The sequence below is a fragment of the Scomber scombrus genome, chromosome 22 (assembly GCF_963691925.1).
Source record: "Scomber scombrus chromosome 22, fScoSco1.1, whole genome shotgun sequence".
Classification (NCBI taxonomy): Eukaryota; Metazoa; Chordata; class Actinopteri; order Scombriformes; family Scombridae; genus Scomber; species Scomber scombrus.
This window is the reverse complement of record NC_084991.1, coordinates 15,287,372-15,311,114: the sequence shown is the minus strand read 5'-3', so window position 1 is coordinate 15,311,114 and position 23,743 is coordinate 15,287,372. Positions and strand designations below refer to the sequence as shown.

The window sequence follows — 23,743 nt, the reverse complement described above, 5'->3', positions numbered from 1 at the left end:
CGTCTCTGTCTGTGGTTGGAGAAGTACCAATCTGTGTAAAATACTAAATTATTCAAAATCTTTTATAAGTACAGAAGCACTCATGTAAAAATATGTAAGAATGACTAGTTAAATAAATAAAAGTGTACTTAAAGTATTGAATTTAAAAGTTTAGCACAGTGGTATATACTACATTGTTAGACTGTTACAAATGCATCAATGTGTGGGTCGTACTTTACTGTTGTAGCTGGTCAAGGTTTGTCTAGTTTCAGCTACTGTATATTAGAAGCAATTTGGTAGTTTAGAGCAGTGGTTCCCACCCTGGAGGTCACAGACAGGTCATGATATACATCTGATGAAATATATGAGGACAGATGAAAAGAAAACTTCTGCAACACAATCTTTTGTTCTTTTTTTGTGTGACTTTTCTCGAATTTTTGTATTTTGCGTTTAAATGTCTTAAATGAAACTATCATAGAAGTTCGAGGATTTTTTCTTTGGTGAAACTGGACTTTAGAAATATGACTATGGTTTTTTTGTAAGGCATCAAAAATACCAAAACGTTTAGTTTAATCTTATAAAAATACATTTTTTATAGGATTACCATATGTGATATGTATAGCCTAATTGGAAAAGTAACTACAACTGTCAGATAACACAGTGGAGTAAAATGTACAATATTTCCCTCTGAAATGCACCAAAGTGGAGTAAGAAGTAGCAGAAAATGGAAATACTCAAAGACCAAGTACCTCAAAATCCTTAAAACACAAAACTTGATTAAATGTAGTTAAATCTACAACCAGGTAACCATAAACACAAACACCAACACCAAGATGAGTGTACCAAATCACATTTTATTTCAGCTGGAGGAACCACATAAACTGATGCAATCTGAGGAAATCCAATTTCCAAATCCATTACTCGTCTTCCCCACTTAGCCCACAAACATCACACATCATATGACTTAGAGGGCAGCAGCAAAATGCTGACGGTACTGTAGTAGTCACTTCCATGTTTGTTTGACTTATTGAAAAAAACTGACATTTAGAGGCTGTGAGGCTGCGTTTGCTTTTTGTGATATTCAAATCAAATGCATCGGTCACTTGGCTCACTGTCACAATAACACAATCAAAATAAGTTACATAACATGCGGAGGGGTCTGAATTTCAGACAGTAGCGAGCCTGTTGAGTCCCACAGGGATACACATACAGGCGGCCATGAAAGCTGCAGTATCATTACTTAACTCCAACAATCAATTAAATTTGTACCACATAAAGTATGCAATAATTTTAAATCCCATTCATTCTCATTGTAAAACACAACATTAGGGTGTGATATGTATGAGTCAACATTTATAGACATTTAAAAAAAAAAAAAACAGGAGTAAAAGAAAAACAAAAAGGTTCAAGCAGGAATGAACAATGAAGGCACTTCAAGTTTTCATATTTTTAAAGACAACAGACAGCAATTACTTCAATTAATTAGTCCTATTTATCAATTTGCATTCCCCCCTCCATTTCTTTAAAATGAAGCCCAAGGAGTAAAAGCTGAACAAACTGGGATGCAGGTAACGGTTTTCTCAATTAACTGATCAATCGTTTTGTCCACAAAATTGTAAAAGAAAGAATATTACAATTTCCCTGCGCCCATCGTCACGTCTTCATATGTCTTTTTTTTATACCATCAACATACCAAAACCCTGAAATATTCCAGTTTATCTGTTATAACAGCTCACATTTGAGAAGCTGGTACCAGAAAATAATCAGCATTTTTATTTGAAAAAGATGAACCGCTTATCAGAATAGTTGCAGATTGTGTTCTGTTGATCGACTAATCGTTTTTCAGCTCTTGACACAACACATAGTGAGTTTTACAATAAAACTTGCTTGCTCCTCTGGACGCAGTGCTATCAAGTGTTTCACACTTTAACAGCTCATCAATCAATCACACGGACACGGCGAGGGTGGGACATGAGAGGGATGGTGCAGTGCGGAGGGAGTGTTTTGTGTTTGTGTTTGGGTTGTGTTAAAGTCTCGGACGCCCCCTGTGGAGGACAGGAAGATTGACAGGCTTCTCCCTTCACTGGCCAGAAAAATGTTTCATCGCCGTCTCGCATGAGTTTCTATCCTCCGTCTGTGCTGATGCAACACCACGGCTGAGGACTTCAAGATTCCCGTTTCCACCCAGTCTGTATCCTCATTTGTCCTCTCTACTGAGCAGGAGAGAGAGGGTGGAGGTTGAAGGGCAGGAAGGAGAGGACAGGGAGGGTCTTTGTCGTCCTCTTCCGCCTTTCACACCCGCTCTGGGTTGTTGTCCCTGTTCGCTCTGCGTCTGGGGAACAGCTTTCGCTTCAGTAGAATCAGCTGCAGGAAAAAGCAAGAGAGGAAGTGGCACGATTAGAAATGTCACACAGAAAAGCAAAAGACAAATAAAGCTCTGTGCCACATGTCAGCGAGAAGACGACGGTGATACAGAAGAAGTTTACACTTTAGGTTATCAAGACTTGGTTACCCCAAAAGACTCTGACACCAAATTCCTTCTGTAATCCAAAAATGCAAAGCAGGTCCGTGGAGTAAAATAACTTCCCTCTGGGGAGCATAGACTCCTTTGATACGTCCAATCTAAACGGTATGAAGTTCACTCAGATTTCTCTGACTTAATGACTTGGACAGAAGAAGAGTCAGGCTCAGCTGGTGCTAAAAAGACATCAAAAGTCAGTTTGTGTGTGGTGAAGGAGGCACGGGATGAGTCTGACACATTCCACACTGGGAGCACTGGTCCCACTGGGTTGCTGTGAGGAAATTCTCCTAAGGTCACTGCAACTATTAACCTTTCTTTTGGTTTGCTGAGGAGAAATTGGAAACCTTTGGATTGCACTGACAAGAGCTCAGTGTCAAACTTGGTTCATGTTGTGTTTCTTTAATTCCCGGCATTTGTTTCAATCTTCCTTCAGAACCAGATTTGTCAGTCTTTTTCAGAAAGAGCACTATCCTGATTTTTTACATTTTTTTTGTTTTTGGGCACCCTTCCAACTATAAATCACACTTTCTTGGCAACAAAGAAGGTTAAAATAAATCCAGGAACTGCATGATCCAGCTCAACAAAGACAGTCAGATCTCACATTTCACATCGGACTGCTGGGGGTCTTTCATTTCAGTGAAGTCAGGTCCTGGCTCAGCTGGTCATACTAGCGCGACACATGAGACGGACGCACCTCCGAGTGGAATTTCAGTAGCCGAAAGGGCCTGAATCATAGCTCAAGTGTGAATCATGGAAACGGGAAGTGTGTGTGTGTGTGTGTGTCGGTGTGTGTGTCTTTATTGCAATGTGTAAATAAACTGTGTATTCAGTCTGAGGTGGACACTGACCTGTTCGGCAAAGAAGGACATGACGGTGAAGACGACGAGCGTCACAAGGACACAGTGCGTCCAGAACTTCAGCTTGTCCCGGTACACTCGCCTGGGAAACGAGACATTTCATTTAGTTATCACTTTTAAATAAAGAAGCAGAACTTATCCTTCGTTACCACGTCCGACACCCGCTGATATAAATGCGGACGTCAAATATTTCTGTCCTGATCAGGTGACACATGATTAAAAAAAGGGCTGACATGTTCGGTAGGAGGCACATGGCCTTGGAGGGAAGGGAAGTTTGCTGTGATGTAACAAGAAGGAAGCACGTAGTATGCAGAGGGCAGCAGGTCAACAGGGTGACAAGGTGACATCACCCGACGCCATCTGTCTGTTACTTTACCAACTTAGAGACATAAGGAGAGGCGGAGAGGCAGACAAGGAGATGAGAGGCTCAGCTGCGTGATGATCTTGTAAGTCTATTACAGCTAGCGACTGATCTTAAGTGAATGGGCTAATTTTAAAGCCTCTCTGTGAGGCAGGCTTTCTCCAGCTGAGTGCCCCGAATACTGAAGCAGGATCCCTGAAAAAAAAGGCCTCTAAAGCTCCCAAGGGATTCCCACTGCTCCAACCTGGCAACACTCGGTCCCATTGTGGTGACAGACACAAATTCTTAATGTAGGCCAATGGGGGAAAAAAACAGCTTGATAAATTACCAGCGCACATTCAACAAAGGATCAAGGATTTAAGGGAGCTTTATTTGTCACATGCACAGAGAGCCACAAAGCAAAACATGCAGTGAAATGATGGGGATGTGCAGTTACTATGCAAGATGTAACTATCTATTTATAAAAGTGACCTGATGTGCTTGTAAAACCGACAGTTGCAAAAACAAACAGTGTGTGCAGCAGTGCAAGGGTGTCCGTGTGTGTGGAAGGATCTGGATGGCCTGAGGATAGAAACTCCTCTTCAGTCTTATGGTTTCGTTAATGTGACTGCAGAGGCGACTGCATGACTTCAGTAGTCTAAACAGTCCATTGTTGGGGTTTTAAGTGTCTCTTGTGATATTTTGGGCTCTCAGCCAAGCTCAGGTACAGAACTGGTATGTGTATTTTTGTGTATTAGTGTAGCAACTAATATTACAATTATTTTGATGATTAATTGTTAAAATCACTTATTCAGCCAAAGTAGCAAACCTGCATTAATTCCATTTCTTAAAATGGGAAAATTAGCTGATTTTCTCATTTATATCATTGTTAACTGAATATATCCGAGTTGTAGACTGTTAGTTGGACAAGATGAGGAATTTAAAGAAGTAATGTTGAACTCTGGCAAATCGTGATGGTATATTTTTAGCCTCTATTGCTAAATTATTAATCAGTTATCTTAAAAATAACCTAGAGATTATAGAAACAAGACAGAAAGTCTACCGCCATGCTAACGTTAGCATTTTAACATGCTCATAACAACAGTGCTAACATGCTGATGTTCAGCAATTATGTTTACAATGTTTCATCATCTTACTGTAGTATTTTAATATCTTAACATTGTCTAATTAGGTCCTAAAAATCTTCACACAACTGATTAAAATTGTCTCATGCACAGCTGGCCTTCATATCTCACCAATCCTGGAGCTCTTCCATGTGCAGGAACCTGTTGCGGTACTCTCTGGGCAGTTCAAACTGGGACGGCAGCGGAAACATGGACTCATAGAAGTCTCTCAGCACAGCTTTGACTGTGGCAGCGTCCTTATGACTGTGGTCGATGTTATCATTCAGACAGATGAACTTCCTGTTGGGGATCAGTGAAAATGCAGATGTTGGTTTAGTTCAATGAGGAAAAGATGTTACAGAAAAGAAAAAACTTGTGAGGGTATACAGAGTTTCTTCTCACCTGGGATTCTTCCTGATATCATCTAACTGGCCAACCACATGGGACACATTGGTTCGCACCATTTTGAAAGCTATCTCCTCCTCACCCATGATCTCAAACCTGTCCAACAGAAGACATGTTAGCAGCGGCAGCAGCAGGGAGAATATTTGAATTTTAAAACTTTGTCAGATGGGCTTATAATACTCACTTGTACTTGTTCTGGTCCTTGAAGGCTTTGTGAATACGTTCAGTGATTGGCTTGCAATGGAGGACGAGGCCTTTTGTGACAGGAGGCTGTAGATGAAGAAAATACAGTCTCTGTCAAATAATTCAGCTCATAAATCAAAACTCCTTCTGTGAGGTTTTCATGTTAACTTTCTGAATGCCTTGAATTACAGTGTTTTAACTGTTTTATTTATTTATTTAATGTCTCACCATGCTGGGGTCATAGTAGGCCTCCTGTGTTGGGTTGACAAGGTGAAGCTGGGTCAGGTTAGTCGGGAGGGTCTTCGAGCAGTTTATTAACATCTGCTCGAGACTCGTCAGGTCCTAGAAGATACCACAAAAGACAAAATGGACACTATTAAACCAGGCTGTGGTGTGCAAACTATGACTATGACTATGACTCTAAAAGTCTAATATTGAGATAGAGAAGATGTTTCACAACCAGGACTGACCTGGAGGCTGAGGGGCAGCTCGTGGATCCTCGTGGCCAGAGTTCGAATCTCACGATCAGACAAAACGCCTGAGTTGTCGGTGTCGATCTCGTCAAACACCTCCGAGACGTTGAGTTGCTCCTGAGCGCTCATCAGGAAGTAAAAGTACGAAAAAGCAAACTGCATGTCCTCTGAGTGTCGCACGCGGTGAGCTGATGTCTTGTCAAACTCTTCTGGGAATCTGAAGAAAAGAGAGCAGAAAAGTTTGAGCACCTGGACTGTCTAAAAATCTTGACAAAGTCTTAACTAAATAAACTCACGTGTCCTGCAGCTCCTGCATGATGAGTCTGTCGATCATGTGGGGCATGTGTGCCGGGACTTTACGGGACGTGAAGCCAAACTGGCCGTTGAGCAGTTTGTTGACGTAGCGCAACGAGTCGGCAAAAGTGTCCTGCAGCTTTCGGGCGGTGGCAGTACCATTGGTCTCATACATCAACTCTTTCTGCAGACGCTCCTCTTCCTGTGGAGTCAACACAAAGAGATTATATTTAAAGAAACGCACAGAAAATGCACAATAAAAGGTTAAAAGTTAAAGCTGTAGGCCTTTCTTACCTCAAGCAGGCTTTGGAAGTACTTCCTCCTCTCCCAAGGCAGGAAGCCTCTGTCAGAGGAGACGAAGTGTTGGAGTCTCCTCCCCACTGGAGCTCCTCCTAAAGCGTTGGCCTGCTCTGCCTGATCCTCTGCACTCTTGATTTTGGAAAGGCTGTTTAGCAGCTTGGAGGTTAAAGGCCTCTCAATCACAGCCTTCAGAGGATAAGGTTTAGGAGATACAAACTCTTTGGGCTGCTTATCATCAACACGGACTGGAATAAAAGGAGTAGCAGCAGGTTTATCTTGCACAGCCACATCTTTTCTGGATATTTCTTTGTTGGAGTGTACATTTTTCTGTATATTTTCAGCTTTATCATCCTTGTTGTGTTTTTTCTCCAACTGCTCTCCTTCCAAGTCTTTATACGGTTTCCTTTGGACTTTGGCTGCACCCTCTTTGGCTTGTTGTGAATCTCTGTTCTTTGTTAATACCATTTTCTTGTAAGGTCTCAGCAGTTCGGCCTTAGTGAGATTGTAACCCTTCATAGTAATGTCCCCAACGAGAAGTTTTTCCTCCAGCTTCTGAAGCTCAGTGTGCACAGCAGCCGGTAAAAGCGACACATTCAGTGCTGGAACTTCTACGACAACCTCAAGTTCGCCAGGCGGCCTCCTCTGGATCTTAGGACTCCTTTTGTCCTCAGGAACATCTGAAAAAGGGAACGGTGGCTCTGGTGTCGGGGTCGGCTTCGGCTCTTTGCTGCCGTCTTTGCTTGCAGTCTGCGACACGTTAACCTGAGGAACCTCACGCGTGTCGACAACTACGGTCAACGTCATCGTAAACTCTGAGTTGTCTTCTTTCTGGAAAGTCAAGTTGTACTGGACGTGGGTCATATTGAAACCAGAATGGAGCAGCAGGTGAATGGTCTTCCACTTGTTGGCGACGGAGGTGTGGCGCACCACCGGGTTGTCGCTGACTTGGGCCTCAGAGACTCTTCGAGCCAGCCTGTCAAAGCTGAAATATGGCCTGACTTCCCCTACTGGGAGGGTGTACAGGCTCTGATTCCTCAGCAGGGTCACATGGTACAGCTCACCAAAGTGCTCTACACATCAGACACAAATAAATGTTAACTTGACACAACCCAAAATAGCCAATTATCTTACTGTTGTTAAGTAATTCTGGCTAAAAATCCCCATTATTGTATACATTTGGTTTAAACTCACCTTGGCCACAGTCGCCCACGTCATAACCACAGGATAGTACATTGCAGGCTTGGTCACAGAACTTGTCTGCCAGCCAGGAGTTGGCACAGCCTTGATTACAGTAGGACGTCCCCCCGAGTCCACCTAGACCACCTCCAAACTGCCACACCTGTCCACCAGCTCCACCGGCCCCACCAGCACCAGCAGCTGCGAACCGACTGTTCCCCGCTGCACCTGTCAGGCAAAAGGAAGGAAAAGCATATTAGAAATGACACAAATAATCTCATTTATACAGGAGATTTGACAGGTGCTGATCTCTTTTACCGGTGCAGTCTCCTCCATCCCAGTCACAGGCAGAGTTGTTGCAAGCCTTGTCACAGTAGCCATCTTTAATCCAGGATCCTGGGCAGCCCTCAGCACAGTTGGGAACGGGCCAGGTGAGATACACCTGCAGGGAAGCGAGAGGAAACTAGTCTTAAAGCCAAATTCAAAAGCCTTTTTTGTTGGTGTGGTATGGAGGAGAAAACATTTGTTCAGCAGTTTTCTGGTTAAATACGATATACAGTATATTGTATTTAACCAGAAAACGCTCTGGATGTAGCATGCGCACCTTCTGTCCTTTCGAGTGGCTGTAGAAATCATCCGGCCAGACATCTTTGCCAAACATGACGTCATCATTGAGGTAAATAAACTTCTGGGAGAGCCCCGGGATTCGGTGGATGTGGGTCTCTATTGCAGGGGAGCTGAAGGTGGGGAGTTGGCTGTTGTTGAGGAAGATGTCCTGCAAGTCAGATAAAAACATTTTTGCATAAATATAATAGGCTAAACATGTATTTTTCAGTATGTTACCTCACAGGATACTCAAGAAAATCAAAACAGCTTGTTAATTTGACTGCGTACAACTTGTGCTCAAATAAATTCAAAACAAAATACAAACACTTGTAGTCCTGTAATTGTTTTATTATCTTTCTCTTTGCACTTTAACTTTAATATATGACATAAAGTAAGCAGTCAGTAAAAATAGGCTGACCTCCCATGCCTAGTAAATAGTGCAGTTTAGTGTGAGAGCTTAAATTTTACCTGATGTGTGACAACTGTAACACGAGGGTTATCCAGGTTGAGCCAGGAGGGAATCTGCCCGTTAGTGACGATGAAGATGTGTCGCACCCAGGGGGCGTGTCTCTCCACTGAGCGCAGCGAGTAACGGAGCTCCTCGTTGTCCTCGAATCGGCTGGCTGAGACGTCTTCATCCTGTTTGGACTGAAGAGGAGGAAAAAAAATACATAAGACATAATTGATTCATAGATAAAGCTCACAGTGTTGGTCAATCTCTAGCTGCATATGAGAGACAGGAGGGAGTAGTTGTACCTGTGAGATGGCAGTGAGGTCCCAGAACAAGTAGCCAGGGCTGATGGTTAACTCTTTCCCATCCAGCGTCAGGTTCTTTTTAGCCTGCTGGGTCAGATCAGTGAAGTCCTGCGGGCTATTAAGGTGGAGCAGGGCGATGCTGGCCTCCGAGTACAACTCAAACTGAGGGGCGAATAATTAAAATAAACATAAAGTTTGGCATTAATTGCTTGAAAAGAAAAACTCCTCCAATTCAGTGTCACACTTAAAGTTGGGGCGCTTGCAAAAGACGAATTTGAGAAAAAATGGGTCAAAATCGATGTAACAAAGGCTGACTATTAGACTCTTTCTACCTGGAAGCTGCAAACTCTTAACACAGGAAACCATTATTACATTTAACCGCATGTAACTGGTTCATTTTAAACCAGGAAAATCTATTACATCCAATTAGAGGCAAACTGGTTGGCACTAAAAGTTGAAGTAATTTGCTGGGAACCAAAAACCATTGATAGCACAGAAGTAGGGTGTAGTTATCAGATTTGTATGCTTCCAGCTTGGTGAAACTAAAACTGGGACTGAAAGGGAGAAGATTGGCCACCATGGAAGACATCCAGGAAAAACCGCAGGAGGCTCTGTACACAACAGATGACTACGGGAAATGTTCCCAGAAATAGGAGAAGCACTGGGAAAAGGAGACTACTTAAAGAGGGATTTGAAAAGTACTACTGAAAGATTTATAATGACAGCTCTTTTTTAAACAATTCTGTGAGCTTTTGGGTCTCCCTCTTTGAATATTTAACGAATAACAATGTGTCAGCTAATGCTTTTCTTAGGCAAATGATAACTTTAAAATACTTCTACTCGCTTGGAGTCAAACTTGAGGTGAGATTGTTTTGTCAGCTGCTGTTTCAAAGGCCAAGAATGAACTTTAAATGGAGAAGAAGTGCTTAAAAAAGGGACACATGAACAACTATAACCCCGTGACAAGAACCCATTTGCTTAGGAAGACTGTTTAGCCACTATTAAGACATTGTGGAGAGATTGTATCATTAATAGTTTTCTTCTAATTGATTTTGCTAGTTTAGACGTATCAATCTGTGCTGTGATCCTTTGCTGTATTAATATTTGTAGTCTTTAAACTCCAAGTCTCTCAAACGATAGAGTATCTGTAGCGTTACCTTTCTAAAGACATTACACTAATGTTCTTCATGGGCTGTTTAGTGCTCCTAAAGCCAGGTTAACTAGCTTTGAACTGCCCCTTTAAGTCACCGCAACATGCACTGTGGGAAAATCCTTCAAAGCGATTTCTCTGATGTTTTCTCATCTACATGACTTACAGACTTTAATGCTGTTGCTGTTGAGCAGGAGTATTTATAAAAGATGGAGATGACAGGAATGTTGAATGTTATTTAGGCTCTATCTACGGTGACCTGCAGCCACAAGGCTCAAATCAGAGCAGCCGTGATGTTTGTGTGGAGGCATCGACCTGGCTGCTGTTGCATCGAATCCGAATGACAAGGAAGCATGCCAGTGTGTGTGTGTGTGTGTGTGTGTGTGTGTGTGTGGATAGGTGAGGGTTTGGAAAATTCTGTGAGGTCATCTTCTCCACAGGGGTCACATGGAGGTGGGCTCTCAGTCTGATCTTAGGAGAGCTATGTGAGGAGTCTTAAGGCTGTTTATGTGATGTATGTGTGAGAGAGAGAGAGAGGGGGGGGGGGGGGGAAGAGAGAGAGAGAAAGAGAGAGAGAGATCCTTGGCCTTGCATCATTTCAACCCATCTGTCCTCCCCTCTCTCATCTCTCAAGCTACCCCCCCCCCGCCCCTCCGCCCCTCCTCATCTCTCAAGCACAGACCTCCAAAACGTCTCCCACGAGCTCGTGTTCTGCCTTGACTCGACCATTTTTCACGGCTCCTGTTTTTAGGTGAGGATTAACCGGGATTTATAAACCCGCCGGGGTCCAGCCAGAAGGCAAGCAGGTCCTGGATCACATTGCCATCTTTATTACAGTTCTCTTTATAGTCCTAATAATACTCTGGCACTCTCACACAAAGCAGAGGTGTGCGTGTGGTGGCTTCACACAGGCAGCAAACTGGTGAAAACTAATTCATGCACGCAGGCACACACTTGACTTTATTTACTAGGTCACAATGACAATAATTACTTCTAATAATTCAAACTTAGGTCATTTTACATGTACTGAAACTATCATTTGAATAATCTCTTTATTTATGAGTTGGTAGCAATTTTGATTATAGATTCATAGTTTCATTTTTTATCAAGTGAAGAAGCCAAATGTTATCTAGTTGCAGCTTTTTCTGTTTTAGATAATTGTACATTTTATATTTTGGTTTTTTTTTTGTACAAAACAGCAATTTGAAGGTGTCACCTGGGTTTAAGCACTGTGTTTTTATAGTTTAGTGACATTTTATCAAGTAATTCAGGCGTCAAAACATCAGCACGATTAGATTTTACTGTTACATCTGACTCACGATGTCTTTTATTTGTAGTAATATCATAGTAATGGTCACATTTTCTAAAAAAGGCTGCAAAATCTGAGCACAATAACTGTCAATTTCTTTCACAAAGACTCACAAAACTGGAAAGCAGAGATACATCACACTTCCTCTTACACATGAAACGTTGGATTTAGATCCAGTTCAAAGCACAGTTCCTCAATTCAGTCCATTCAAGGGATTTGTTGCTACAGCCTCACACGGTCTGGTATTATGACCAGAAGTAGCTTTATGGCTTTATTACCGCTTGGGATAAAGTTACAGACGGTTTTTAATAAAGTATTATCCCATAATTGTCGCTCGTGGCTGCTTTTGTGATTTCACTTTAACAATTTAGCCAGCAGCAAACTGCACAGTAACACTTAAGATATACTACAGGTCTCATTTACAGCTACAAATCGCCACAAAATGCTTCTAATCCCCAACAGAAATGTCGGCCTGGAAGACAGGCAGTATCAAAAAGAGGTGGACTATTAATTCAATTTTAGTGTTTGGTTTAATGGCTTTAATATCTCATCTGCAAAGAGAAAGAAAAAACAATTCAAAACAGCATTACTCTTTTAACATCTACTCTGCATGTTAAAAGAGTGTGTCAAGTGAGTTAGAGTGGAGAAAAAGCTGATCTGTGCTGTTCCATAATGTTTACAGATGAAAGTTAATGTTGGATAAGGACACATTAAGCTAACTATCATGTCCTCCAGGCAGCAGCTTATTATGTTATTAATCACCACAGGATTAAAATATATATCCCCTGTGAGTTCCCTTGACATATTTTAAACTTTGATCACTGGCCTGTATGGCACTGCAGAGGTGAAAGAAAATGTAATTAGTAGAGTAAAACTCAGTTGACAGTGTGTGTAAACCAATTAACCGCGTGGTGAGTGATGTTTGTAAGCAGATGGATTGAGGTGTGATGGCGGCATAATGCAGCACAGAGAGCTGATACAGGCGAGATGGAGCTGCGTCATCCTGCAACGCCTGTCGAGTCATGGCGTGAGGACTAGTGGAGCCGACTTCGAGCCGATTATTTAAGTTGTGTTGAGTTCAGTGTTTAAGTATATCGTATTTACTTATAACTGCTTTCTCTACCATGATTGAGTGAACTTTATCACCAGGAGCTGAAATAATTAGTTAAGTAATCAAATCAAGCTATAGATATATAGATATAATAGAAATTGAATTGAACAATCATGATAACAATAACAATTTTTCAGGCAAAAATGCAATAAAATGTGAAGGTTTGTTGCTTTTCTTTGTCTCACACATAAATTGTATTTCTTTGTGTTTATCACCCATTTTTAAGATACTTAGAATTGCTTTCTCTTTCGCTGGAGATTAAGAAGCTTATCGTTAAATCTTTTTTTCTTTTTTCTTTTTTCCCCCCCAAGGACTGAAGAGGGAAATCAATGCTGTGTTGCCTGATAAAATATGGAGGAATCTTCAATAAACAGCAGACTCAGGTTAATTCAATTCAAAGTGAATCACCATTTTTCATTTCCCCGAGGTCATGTTACTTAAATTTTACTCCTCCAATCTGTGATACGTGTAAATCAATGATGGCAAACTGCTGTTTATTTTGTTACTGCCCCCTAATTCATCTTATTTTCTGGGGTTAACCACAGGACCATTTCTCTCTTGGCCTTCTTTGGATGCTCAGAGGACTCTTTAACTCTCCCTTCACACATTCAAACGGCTTTATTTATAAGCATGGTAATAGCAAAAACACTTATTCTCAAAGACTGGAAGACATCAATTCCACCGTGCTTCAGAAACTGGTTGCATGAACTTATTTTGATTATTCACAGGGAGAAATTTAAAAAGTCAACATAAATGGGAAGAATTTTACACTATCTGGACTTAATTTGACTGTATTTGTATGTGCATTTGTGTATTTCTTCTTCTTCTTATACTCCTATTTTTGCTGTAATTAACAGTCACATATGGATGACGTGCTGTTATGTGCTTTTGTGATGAACTTTTCTTACTTACATCTTACTTGTATCCTTCTCCCCCGTTGCGTGTGTGTATGTTTAAGTTGGGCTTTGGATATTGATTTTTGTGTGGTTTATGTGTTGCTATGAATAATGTGTTTATAAAAAAAATAAAACACAGAAAAAAAGAAAGTCTTTGTTTTTTAGACTGTTGGTGAGACAAAACAAGCTGTTAAAAGAGGTCTTCTCTGTTCTGGTCTGATGGCATTTTTCACTATTTTTTTATTTGACATTTTATAGAATAAACAATGAATCTAGTAATTGGCAATAATCAGCAACTCAGCTGATGATAATTGCTACTTGTGGTCTCGATTATCTTGAAAGCACAAATGTTCCACAGCTCATTTTATTATGTCTATACAGAGGCCGATATAACGAGTCAGACAGCGCCCTGCACATTTGCATATTCACAGTCAAGCGTGTACAAAGCTTTATTGATTACTTTGCCTCGTAACTGTGATGTTGTACAATTTCACTTTGTCTAATTCTTTTTTTTACTCATAATCTGTTGCACACAAGCCTTTTTTTCACGGTCTTAAGGGCGTCTTATGGCACCTCGCACACATTGCATAAGGATGTGACAAAAATAAACTTTTATATGGTGCTGAAGCAACTTTGGTGGAGGTGGGACACCGCGTGGACATTCACAGGTCTCTCAAACACATAAAAATACATGTTATAATATAAACACATCAGCCAGCTTGTACACAAACGCTTGGTGGCAGGGCACGACAGGCGACAGCACGGGGCAGATGACAGGGGTTGTTGGGTGGCTTTCATCACCATAGCACTCGGTCTAACACCAGCTATAAATACTGACCCCCTCTCAAAGCTGAACCTCTCCCCCTGCACCATGCACATCATCCCTTTTTCACAGAATCGGCCTAAACCCACCAGGAAACACCTTGACACCCAAACTGTGCGGTGGCCCGGCGTCTACCAAGAATATGTCCCGACCCTAAACGCCACACACACACACACACACACACACACACACACACACACACACACACACACACACACACACACACACACACACACACACACACACACACACACACACACACACACACACACACACACACACACACACACACACACACACACACTTTCCATCCTGGTTCCTTGGCTCTCAGCTGGGCTTCATATGCCCACGTATCATCACACAGCTACTCCACCCATTATTTTAAGCCCGCAACACCTCTTCCAGCCTGCTCCCCTTACAAAATATCAAAACGGGTGACTTCATTGCCTGAAGACGTGGAACAGGTAAGACCAGGCGTACGTAAGCATGCACTTATGAGATGGCAGGGTGTGTCCAAGAGTGCAAGGAAGGTCAGTAAAATCCTTGTGACCTTTCAGCGCACTGGCTGGCGCCGCGCCACTCCAAACAGTTGTTCTAATGTTAACCCCCGCACCGCCAGCTTAGGTTACAGCCCAAATACCGCCGGCTATTATCACATGACCGTCCATCCTACACCGTGGCGAACCTGGATACAAATGATGGGACAACTGGGCTCGATGATGATATGCAGGTCAAGCAGTGTTAACCTACATATCATCACATACGTCTCCTGTGGTTCACAGTAGCTGCTTCTTCACCTGTTTCTGCTCACAGTTACATTTGTGACTATTATATACAGTATGTGCAGTCTAGTATTAGATAGATAGAGCTATTTGACATTAATGAAGGGAAAAGCGTACGATGACAGATCTTCGAGATGTTGTGTAAGTCATGACTGAGGTCATCTTGATGTCTTAATGGAGCAGCTGATTGTGTAAGGAGCATTAAAGCTGTTTTGGAAGAAGGTGGCGTGTTGTATTTCAAATATTTTTGATCATGATTGTTCTGAAAAAAAAACTAATGGTATATCTTATTTTTGATTTCTGCTTGCAAAAACATACAACTTGTGTTCGAACTCTAATAAGACAGCAGTTACATGGATGAATGTACGGATTTATTTATTTACTTGTTTAAGTCAAAGACTTTGAAATTATGTTGGTTTATTTATAAAAATCCAGGAAAAATAACACCATGGTGGATTTGCCAAGCATTAAAGGTACCAATTTTAAAATATAATGAGTACATCGACTAATAAAGTACTTGACAAGCAAATGAATGTGACTGTGAACCAATGAAAAATGTGCTCATTTATTCAGTTTTTCTGTTCATAAACAAATTATTTTCTTTGAATTTTCTAGTTTTATTCTTATATATTTACTTATTTCCCACATCTGTTACCAGTTGTTCCCAAACTATTGTCTGTCATGTGCTCTTTCAAATGTTTGTAAAATATGTCATGACCCCAAAGCCATAAACTGATTGCATTTTGCACTGGTGGAAACGTAAAACAACAAAATAACATGATCAAAAACACAAACTGCATGTTTCCTTTCACAAATCTTCCTCGCTAGTTTCTGGTTCACAGAAGTGAAAAGCAGATTAACTCGGATATGTTGGATCTAGCTTCGACAGCTGACGGCCGCAACAGCTTCTCTTTTCTTCCTCGTCATATCATCTTGTAATTTGCAGCACTCTCACTTTTTTTATTGTTCCCAAATAAATCAGGGTGTTGGACCTTTGGACCCTTTTCACCGCAAACACAGCTTGATTTATAGAAGCAGGAAAACCACAGGGGTCACGAATGACATTAATGATGGATCAATCCCAACAAATCACTGCAATTCAGTGCCACAGCTAATTATGTTATTAGTTACACGTTACAGTTAATGTCTATTCAACTTCAGTTCCACTCTATCTGCAATCATTTATTTTTAAGACTCATTTCTGTTTTTTATTTTAAGGATTTTTTTAAGGAACTTAAGTATCCACAGAGATATTTATAGATTTTGTACAGCGCCTCTGTTTTGCATTCATTATGTAAAAAGGCTGTTCTAAAAGACATTAGATATGGCTGATCTAATTCATCACCCATTTCTCCAACATAATCAGCCATGTGAGTGTCAGACGGGACAAACAGTTGACTCATGCCCGGCCCTTCCCTGTTGTCTGGTGGTGTTTTCTTTGATTATTTGAGAGTAATCCAAACTCGTTAGTGGCATTCCTTCCTCTCAAAATATAAAGCAGAGTTTGGATTAGAGAAAATTATTAGATAGGCCGACCATCAGCCGCAGAGCTAAACAAGGGGCCCTTTATCCACATCACAACATAACTGTTTAAAATAGAAAAAGACCATATCTAGCAGGACGGAGCAACCTCCGTTCCAAGGAGGAATTGACGTCTTTGACTAGCACTTTCTTAGATTACAATCCTGTGGTGTATAAAAAGATCAAAACTTTAATTTGTGAACACACAAATATATCCAGTATATATCTGTAGTGATACAGATGGAGCCACAGCCGTCAGCTCTGTGGTAGCACACTCTGACGGTGACATCTTGTGGCAGAGTCAGTTATGTTATCTTTCACCTCACAGCTGTGATGAAACCATTTCCAAGTGTTAGAATTAAGCCTCAGAAATTCAAAAAAAAATAGCAGAAACAAACACATAAAATCTGCAGGCTCCTAAACTCTTTTCCCTCACTAATCACAACTGACCAGCAGGTCGCCTTTCACCTTCTCGGCCTCACCTAACTGGAACGTACCATCTACTCAGGTGATCACAGGGTGAGCTAGACTCATGCAGAGCTTTCAAAGCATATGAAACAACCCTGATTTCTGTTTCTGCTGACAATCACAATTTTCTATGGCCACATGCACACAGCTATTATTGCAGTTTCATCCTTCCTGCCTCAATTTGACAGAGCTGAATGACTCATTGCTAAGAGCACTTAATGATGCACACCTGTTGTCGTCACATATCACTGATTAAGATCCGCCCGAACATCACAAAACACTCGAAAACACTGGTGTATTCCAATCCCCGTACTACCATACTATTTATTATGTTGCAATAGATAATAGGTCAAATGCATTATGCCAAAAGTACCAGGGTGCCCTGTTATATCCTGTTACACTTTGTAGTATAAGCCAGCATGCTTTTCTGGCTATTCTGACTCCCAATCACTTGCACAGCAGAAGATACATCACATCACCTGAGCTGCCAAGAGAGCACAGACCAATGACAGCCAGTGCAACAGAAGACACAATGACAGATTAAGTAGTATGTATCAAATGTTTGCATACTGCATACAACAGTAGGTACTTTGGAAGGGCGGCTGCAGTATGTACTACAAGTAAAAATTAGAAGTACGAGATTTGGAGTGTAGTCCACGTCACAGCATCACAAATAAAAAAAAACTAGTCAACTGAAACTATGTGAAAAGTGAGAGGAACAACCTTTTCACACATAGCGACGCCTGTTCCTGCTCACCTGTGTACAAAATCACTCAATGAATCTGTACATCACATCCTGGTTCCACTTCATCTCTGTCAAGAATAAGCTGTCCCGGGTCATTGACCAAGCGAGTTAAATAACCGGCACAAGCCAAACTCAATTATCAGTACTCTATACCCAAGCAGTTGAAAGAAAAGCCAACCTCATCACAAAGGACCCATCTCAGCCCCTTGGCCAAAAAAAAAAACACATAGCAGAACTCCTTCATTCCCACTGCCATAAGCATTTTAAACAAAAAATGAAACGACAGTGTACTTTTACATACATACACACCTTGTATGCATCTATATCATCCATTATATTCTGCCTAAATTATTTATGCTCTATATTTTTATTCTGTTTTTAGGAAGATGTATTGTATATTTTGAGTTTTGAACCGTGAGCCACGTCTACGATGATTTTCTGAAGACCCCTTTCCTCTAATTCACAACAAAGCTCTTCAGCATCACTGCGGTTACAAGCTTTGAACTTGATTCCTGTCGAAAAGGGAATAATCCAGAAAGTGACAACAAATGTTTACCTGTTTGATCTTATTGGTTATGACGGATGGTAGTTTGACTCTCAACTGCTCCGTTTCCTTGTAGGATGCCGGGAAGCCGCTCAGATAAGCCAGAGCCTGCATGCGGATCAGGCCCGGAGCCTCTTTGTCTGTCGTCTGGAAGTACAGTTAACAATGTTTAAACACTGTGGTCTCTTTCTTTGATGACTGATATGAAGTGCACAGGCAAGAGATTATGTTCATTGATTGATTGTAACGTTTACTGAAGTGTTAACATGGCGGTTATAGAGACTCACCAGGTAACATCTGGACACTGAGAATTTTTGGTCTTCTCTGGACACATCTGTATAGGCTTTTTCAGCTGTAAGAATCAATTCACAAAGCATTTTTATATATTTTTATGCATGTAGATGTTAGATTTTTGACACATTCAAACATGCACATAAAATAGCAATAAAAAGTGAACGTTAAAGGTTTAAGACTTTCGGGTGTGGGTGAACTACAGGGATGAGTAATACTCTGTCAACAGCTACTATCACACTGCACCTGGGCGAGACACTGATTAGTGTTGTGACAGTGCCAAGCAACACCCAGATCAAATAATTACAGATGTAGACACTTTTATAATTCCTCTACATCCCTAGAGCAAATAAAACCGTGCTCTTGTTCAACTTGCCTGCTTTTTTTCACACAGACACACAAAAGAAGATCAGTTACTGTACCATGTTAAAAATCCTACTCTCGCTCCTTCATTAAAAAAAATCCAGAATCTATGAATGCACATATTTTTCATGCTAAAAGTTTAACTACTGGACACTAGATGTCTCTCCACATTACGTTCTTGTGTAAGTTGTGTGAATCCTGCTTGTAGGTACACGTCTTAGGACAGAGACGCTCTCGGCTTTCAGTGAAGCAGATGAATGTGAAAACAGCCCTTTCAGTGTGAAACATTAACCTGAAGCGCCTGATGGTTTATTACACTGAGCCATCTGGGAAGTCCTCATCAAACTGTTCGGAAAAACACTTGGCAGGTGATTGGATGAACCTTCTGTCTATCACAGGCTAACGTCTAGCTATTGTCAAACATAAACCACACCTGTAGCTGCTTGTAACAACTGCTGGTTCGGCCACAAGAGCGTAATGCCTGACTAGATGGACTCCAGCTGAAAGGATCAAGAAGTGAAACATTACTTTGACTCAAGGGGGGGCTTAAAAATATGGATTAAAGCCACAGGTTTGGGAATATTTGATAAAGAGCCTCATTGGAGACAGAAAAGAACCACTAAATTAGTTCATTTGCAGTACTAACAATATGCAACTCATCAACGATGCTCAAAAGAGGTTAATAATGAGGCTATTATTATGATCTGATAGCTCACATCAGTGGGCAATTTTCATATATTTCTGAAACTGTACACCGTTGGGTCTTACAGGAACATAAACCCAAGTGACGTGTGTTGAAAAACCACAGTGTTGCATTGCAGCAAGAGTTATTTCATGCTGTGCCGGCACAATGTGCAGTCAGTGCACTTTGCTGGAGCCTTGATAACTACTGATGGTGCATTGAAAGGTTAATTATCTTTGTCACTTGTCACACTTTGCATACTGATGAAGCAGAAATATTAAGCTGCCTGTTTTAGGGATTTAAAGTGGCTACTGTTACCATCCAACCCACACTTGCACTCTACTTCTGTGTTGCTACTGTGAATGGTAATGCAAATTTTTTCCACCACCACTTCTACATCCTCCTATTTTGGTTACTTATTAATCATGCTTCAAATACCATATTTTGCACTGTAAATGATATTTCTGTGTATCAGTGATAATCTGCCTGCTGGGTTCAGTTCAAGCAGAAGAATCTCTTCCCTCTCTCTCTCTGCTTTGAGTCACTTTGGGAGCATCCTCATCCTGCCAAATTATTTCTCTGATTGTTGTAGGAAATGGTTTGATCCGCTCTGGCCATTTAACAGACACTTTGCTTTTTTGTGTGTGTGTGGATTTACCGTCCGCCTGCGAATGGAAGACGACCACAGAGACGGTGGTGGAAGGGTGGAAGGGTCTGTTCATCAGCAGCAGCTCCTTGGCCGTGGAGAAGGAGGGAGAGAGCGACGGCAGCTCTTTGACTGTAACGTTGGCTGGCAGAGCGGGATCCAGTGCCAGCATGGGCGCTATGATGCAGTGGGACAGCAGGCATTCTGGCTTCACACTGACAACAAATGAACAGGAAAACATTGTTTGAAAAAAAAAAAAAACCAACTCCCACTTCCTTTAACTTTGTGGTTTTACAATTAAAACTTAAAACATATGGATGATATCAGTCAAGTTCACACATTCAGCATCTAATTTCCTTTGTGGAAACGTTGCATCGAGCCCCTCTGCTCAGATGGGTTTCTAGTTTGACAAAAACATGGGTGGGAGACAATGTGCATTTTGCTGGTGACCACACAGGAAATACGTCCCCTGAAGTCTAATTTCCCCTTGTGGGTTAAACATGCTGCCTGAGCTCTTAGATTTACATTGTTACCAAAGCTGATCAGTAAAGCCAGAGGGGAAATGTAAGATTTCCTTTAAAGTCACAAAATTCACTTATTTTTATTCAGATTTTAACACATCTTCATAATCTAGTGCCTTTTACTTTACAGAAAAACAAATTCATAATTAATGTCCTATTTGTTTCCACTTTTCAAAGATGTCTCCCTGTAGTTTAACCCACCCCAACATCCTGTTTCGACATCAAAATTGGTAACCAACGTCCTATCGCACTGCTGTTTCATTGTGACTTTAACAGTTATTTTTCTGTGTTTCAGTTTGAGGACGTAGGTGCAATGAGAGGCCACACTCCCCTGTGAAACCCTATAAATCTGTCAACCCTTTGATATTTTACAATACAGTTTATTCAGTGGCAATAATCTCTGGCTGAATTAGGATAATGTGGGTTATAGTGCAAATCACTAAACAGGAATTCTTTATTTCAATATTAGACTTGAGTGTGCTTGTTGATTTTTGGGTTTTTCACTTTCTGGATTTTTATTTTAAATGTTAATTTTATTCTAAATATTAATTACTTAAAAACTAAATATACATACTATATGACTATAATAATATAAATTGGGATTTGTAATGTATTGTAGTGACCTAGAAAGACCATCACACTCACCTGTCTTTTGGCAATTCAGTTGTCTCGCTCACATTTTTCCCAAGGCGTTCCCTGTGTGCAAAAAGTGAATTTCTATTATTTTTAATCTTATACTAACAACAATACTAAATAAACACTTAAGAGTACTGCATCGTTTACATTGTGTAGCTGAGAGAAGAAGAGTTCAGAGATTATTAAAAACACAGCTTTCTTCTTATAATTAGTGTAACCTTTAAGCAGTGACTCTCTCTTCCTCTGTCTAAAAAAAGCCAATCACTGTGACAATGATAATGCTTCAGCTTAAAGCCTGTATGCTAATTCTAGCTTCATTTAGATGAAAAGTCCCTTGAATGTGTTTGCACTCTGGCGCCAAGAGGACAACACTTTCTGTAGTAAAGTAAAAGTTTATTTTTAGGGATATGTTACAGCCTCCACTAATTCTACCTAACCATATATAGAGCTCCACTGCACCCCTTCAATAACACAGACTGTGGCGCCACAGCTACCTCAGGGCTCTTTGTTCCTCCTCCAGTTGCTCTTTGACCGCCTTCAGCTCCTTCAGCAGAGCCGTGTCTGTGCCGTTCACCCATGTATAAACCACATCAATAGGCATAGGCAGACAGAGCCTAAGAGAGAATAAAAACAACACTCATTTCACTCAAGAAGACAGTCCTCAAACTGCAACGCCGTGACCCCATTTCCACCTCTGCAGCGCACACTTTCCTTCTCGGGTGAATTTGAATAGAAAAGACTCGCGAGTCTGAATTAGTTTTTTGTTCATGCATGGTTACACCTTGTCCAGCTCTTTCAGATTTCTCTCAAGGGAAGTGCACACACTGGGCAAGATTTATGCAGAGTACACTATGGGTTTGCACACTTTCACATTAATATTCGTGAATATGATGTGATCCCCCCCCCCCCCCCTTCTAGAAACCACCCAATACAATCTTGCATGTTACTGTAGGTGACATGCACAGTATTGTAACATATGTTCCCCTTTGTTGTGGGAGGACCATCCTTTGGGATATGTGTCTTTTTCTCACCTGCTTTGGAATGACTTCCCACCCACATTGTCTCTGTAGGAGTCAAACAGCACATGATACTGGTCCCGACTCCACTCCACCACCACCTGTACGGAGAGAATATGTCACACATGGCTATTCTTGGTCCCAAATTATCATCCCACAACCTGCAAGCCAGCCTACATTCAAAAACAGGTTCCTCTTGTCATATCTGCTCAAAAGTGCAATACTATACCTTGATTTTTAGTCTTTAAGAACTACTATTAATTAAATTGTGCACATATCCAAATAAGTACAAGAAGCATCAGCTGTGATCACATGTGAAATTCTGCAAAGGTTTGAACTGATATTCACAAATCTTCCTCCACAAAAATGATCAATTTACCAGGTGAGGGGCTGCAAGTAAGCAAGCCACTGTAATCAAGTATAATACTAGGAATTTGAGATTTTAAATGTTAACTAAGTGCAATTAAGTGATTCAAAACTATACCGAATTTGACAGAAGAGGCTATAGATTAGTAATTCGTCTCGATCCATGATCTGCACAGTACACAGAGCTGTTAATAAGTGCAGATGTTTTAAAAAAGTGGATTTTTTGAGTGCAGTCTGGTGAGATGCAAGAAAAAACCCAGTGGCTGTAACCTGAGAGAGTTGTGTGACTGGAGCTAAAGAAAACAGAAGAGCCTCACCTCTCCAAACTGGAAAGCAGAAACTATCATGAGGACGATCCCCCCGAAGCAGAGGTAGAGTCCATACCGGTGGGACAGGCAGGTGTAGGTCTGCCTCTGCAGCAGCTTCAGCACCGAGTTGACGACTACCATGGCTCTGCGTGGCAAAGCATAGCGCCGCATTCATTCAAATAGAAAACGACGACAGCAGCAGGTTAACGCACTACAACAAAGAAAGTAAACATCACAGGCGAGCAGGAGCTGTCAGCTGACCAGCCACACTGCGTGACACAGACACATGACGACCAGACATGTCACGCTTCTTCGGCCGTGGTGACGTCGGCTCGGTGACGTTAGCGCGTTGTCGCCCTCTGGCGGCGAGGAGGCTGTGATACGTTCACGTCCTCTCGTATGCATGAATGGTGCTGCACCTGGCTGCACCTGTGGGCCTTAAAACCCTTAAAAAAGGCAACGTGCACCAGGAGACTTTTCAACACCATGTTAGGATTTTTAAGGTGGTTGTTCAATTGTATGTGCATTGAATTGGTAGAATTGAAGCTTGT

At 41.3% G+C, this 23,743-nt stretch overlaps 1 protein-coding gene across 1 annotated transcript; it reads right to left on the bottom strand.

Moving 5' to 3' along the window:
- Positions 1 to 813: 813 nt before the first annotated feature.
- Positions 814 to 23,363, bottom strand: gnptab (N-acetylglucosamine-1-phosphate transferase subunits alpha and beta). The gene is made up of 21 exons (XM_062443693.1): positions 23,202 to 23,363; positions 22,534 to 22,619; positions 21,997 to 22,116; positions 21,512 to 21,562; positions 20,358 to 20,560; positions 18,651 to 18,715; positions 18,376 to 18,510; positions 9,015 to 9,176; positions 8,727 to 8,906; positions 8,257 to 8,427; positions 7,971 to 8,094; positions 7,668 to 7,880; positions 6,471 to 7,546; positions 6,179 to 6,378; positions 5,880 to 6,099; positions 5,638 to 5,751; positions 5,411 to 5,496; positions 5,224 to 5,322; positions 4,954 to 5,121; positions 3,349 to 3,439; positions 814 to 2,343 (listed from the first exon to the last, which is right to left on the bottom strand). The coding sequence occupies exons 1-21, from the start codon at positions 23,361 to 23,363 to the stop codon at positions 2,272 to 2,274; spliced, it is 3,798 nt and encodes a 1,265-aa protein (XP_062299677.1). The 3' UTR covers positions 814 to 2,271.
- Positions 23,364 to 23,743: the final 380 nt, after the last annotated feature.

Coding starts and splice junctions, on each gene's coding strand:
- gnptab (XM_062443693.1), bottom strand. CDS start 23,363: ATGCGGCGCTATGCTTTGCCACGCAGAGCCATGGTAGTCGTCAACTCG. Junction 22,620..23,201: donor CTGCTTTCCAGTTTGGAGAG/GTGAGGCTCTTC, acceptor CTCTCCGTACAG/GTGGTGGTGGAGTGGAGTCG. Junction 18,511..18,650: donor CAGTGTCCAGATGTTACCTG/GTGAGTCTCTAT, acceptor CTGTACTTCCAG/ACGACAGACAAAGAGGCTCC.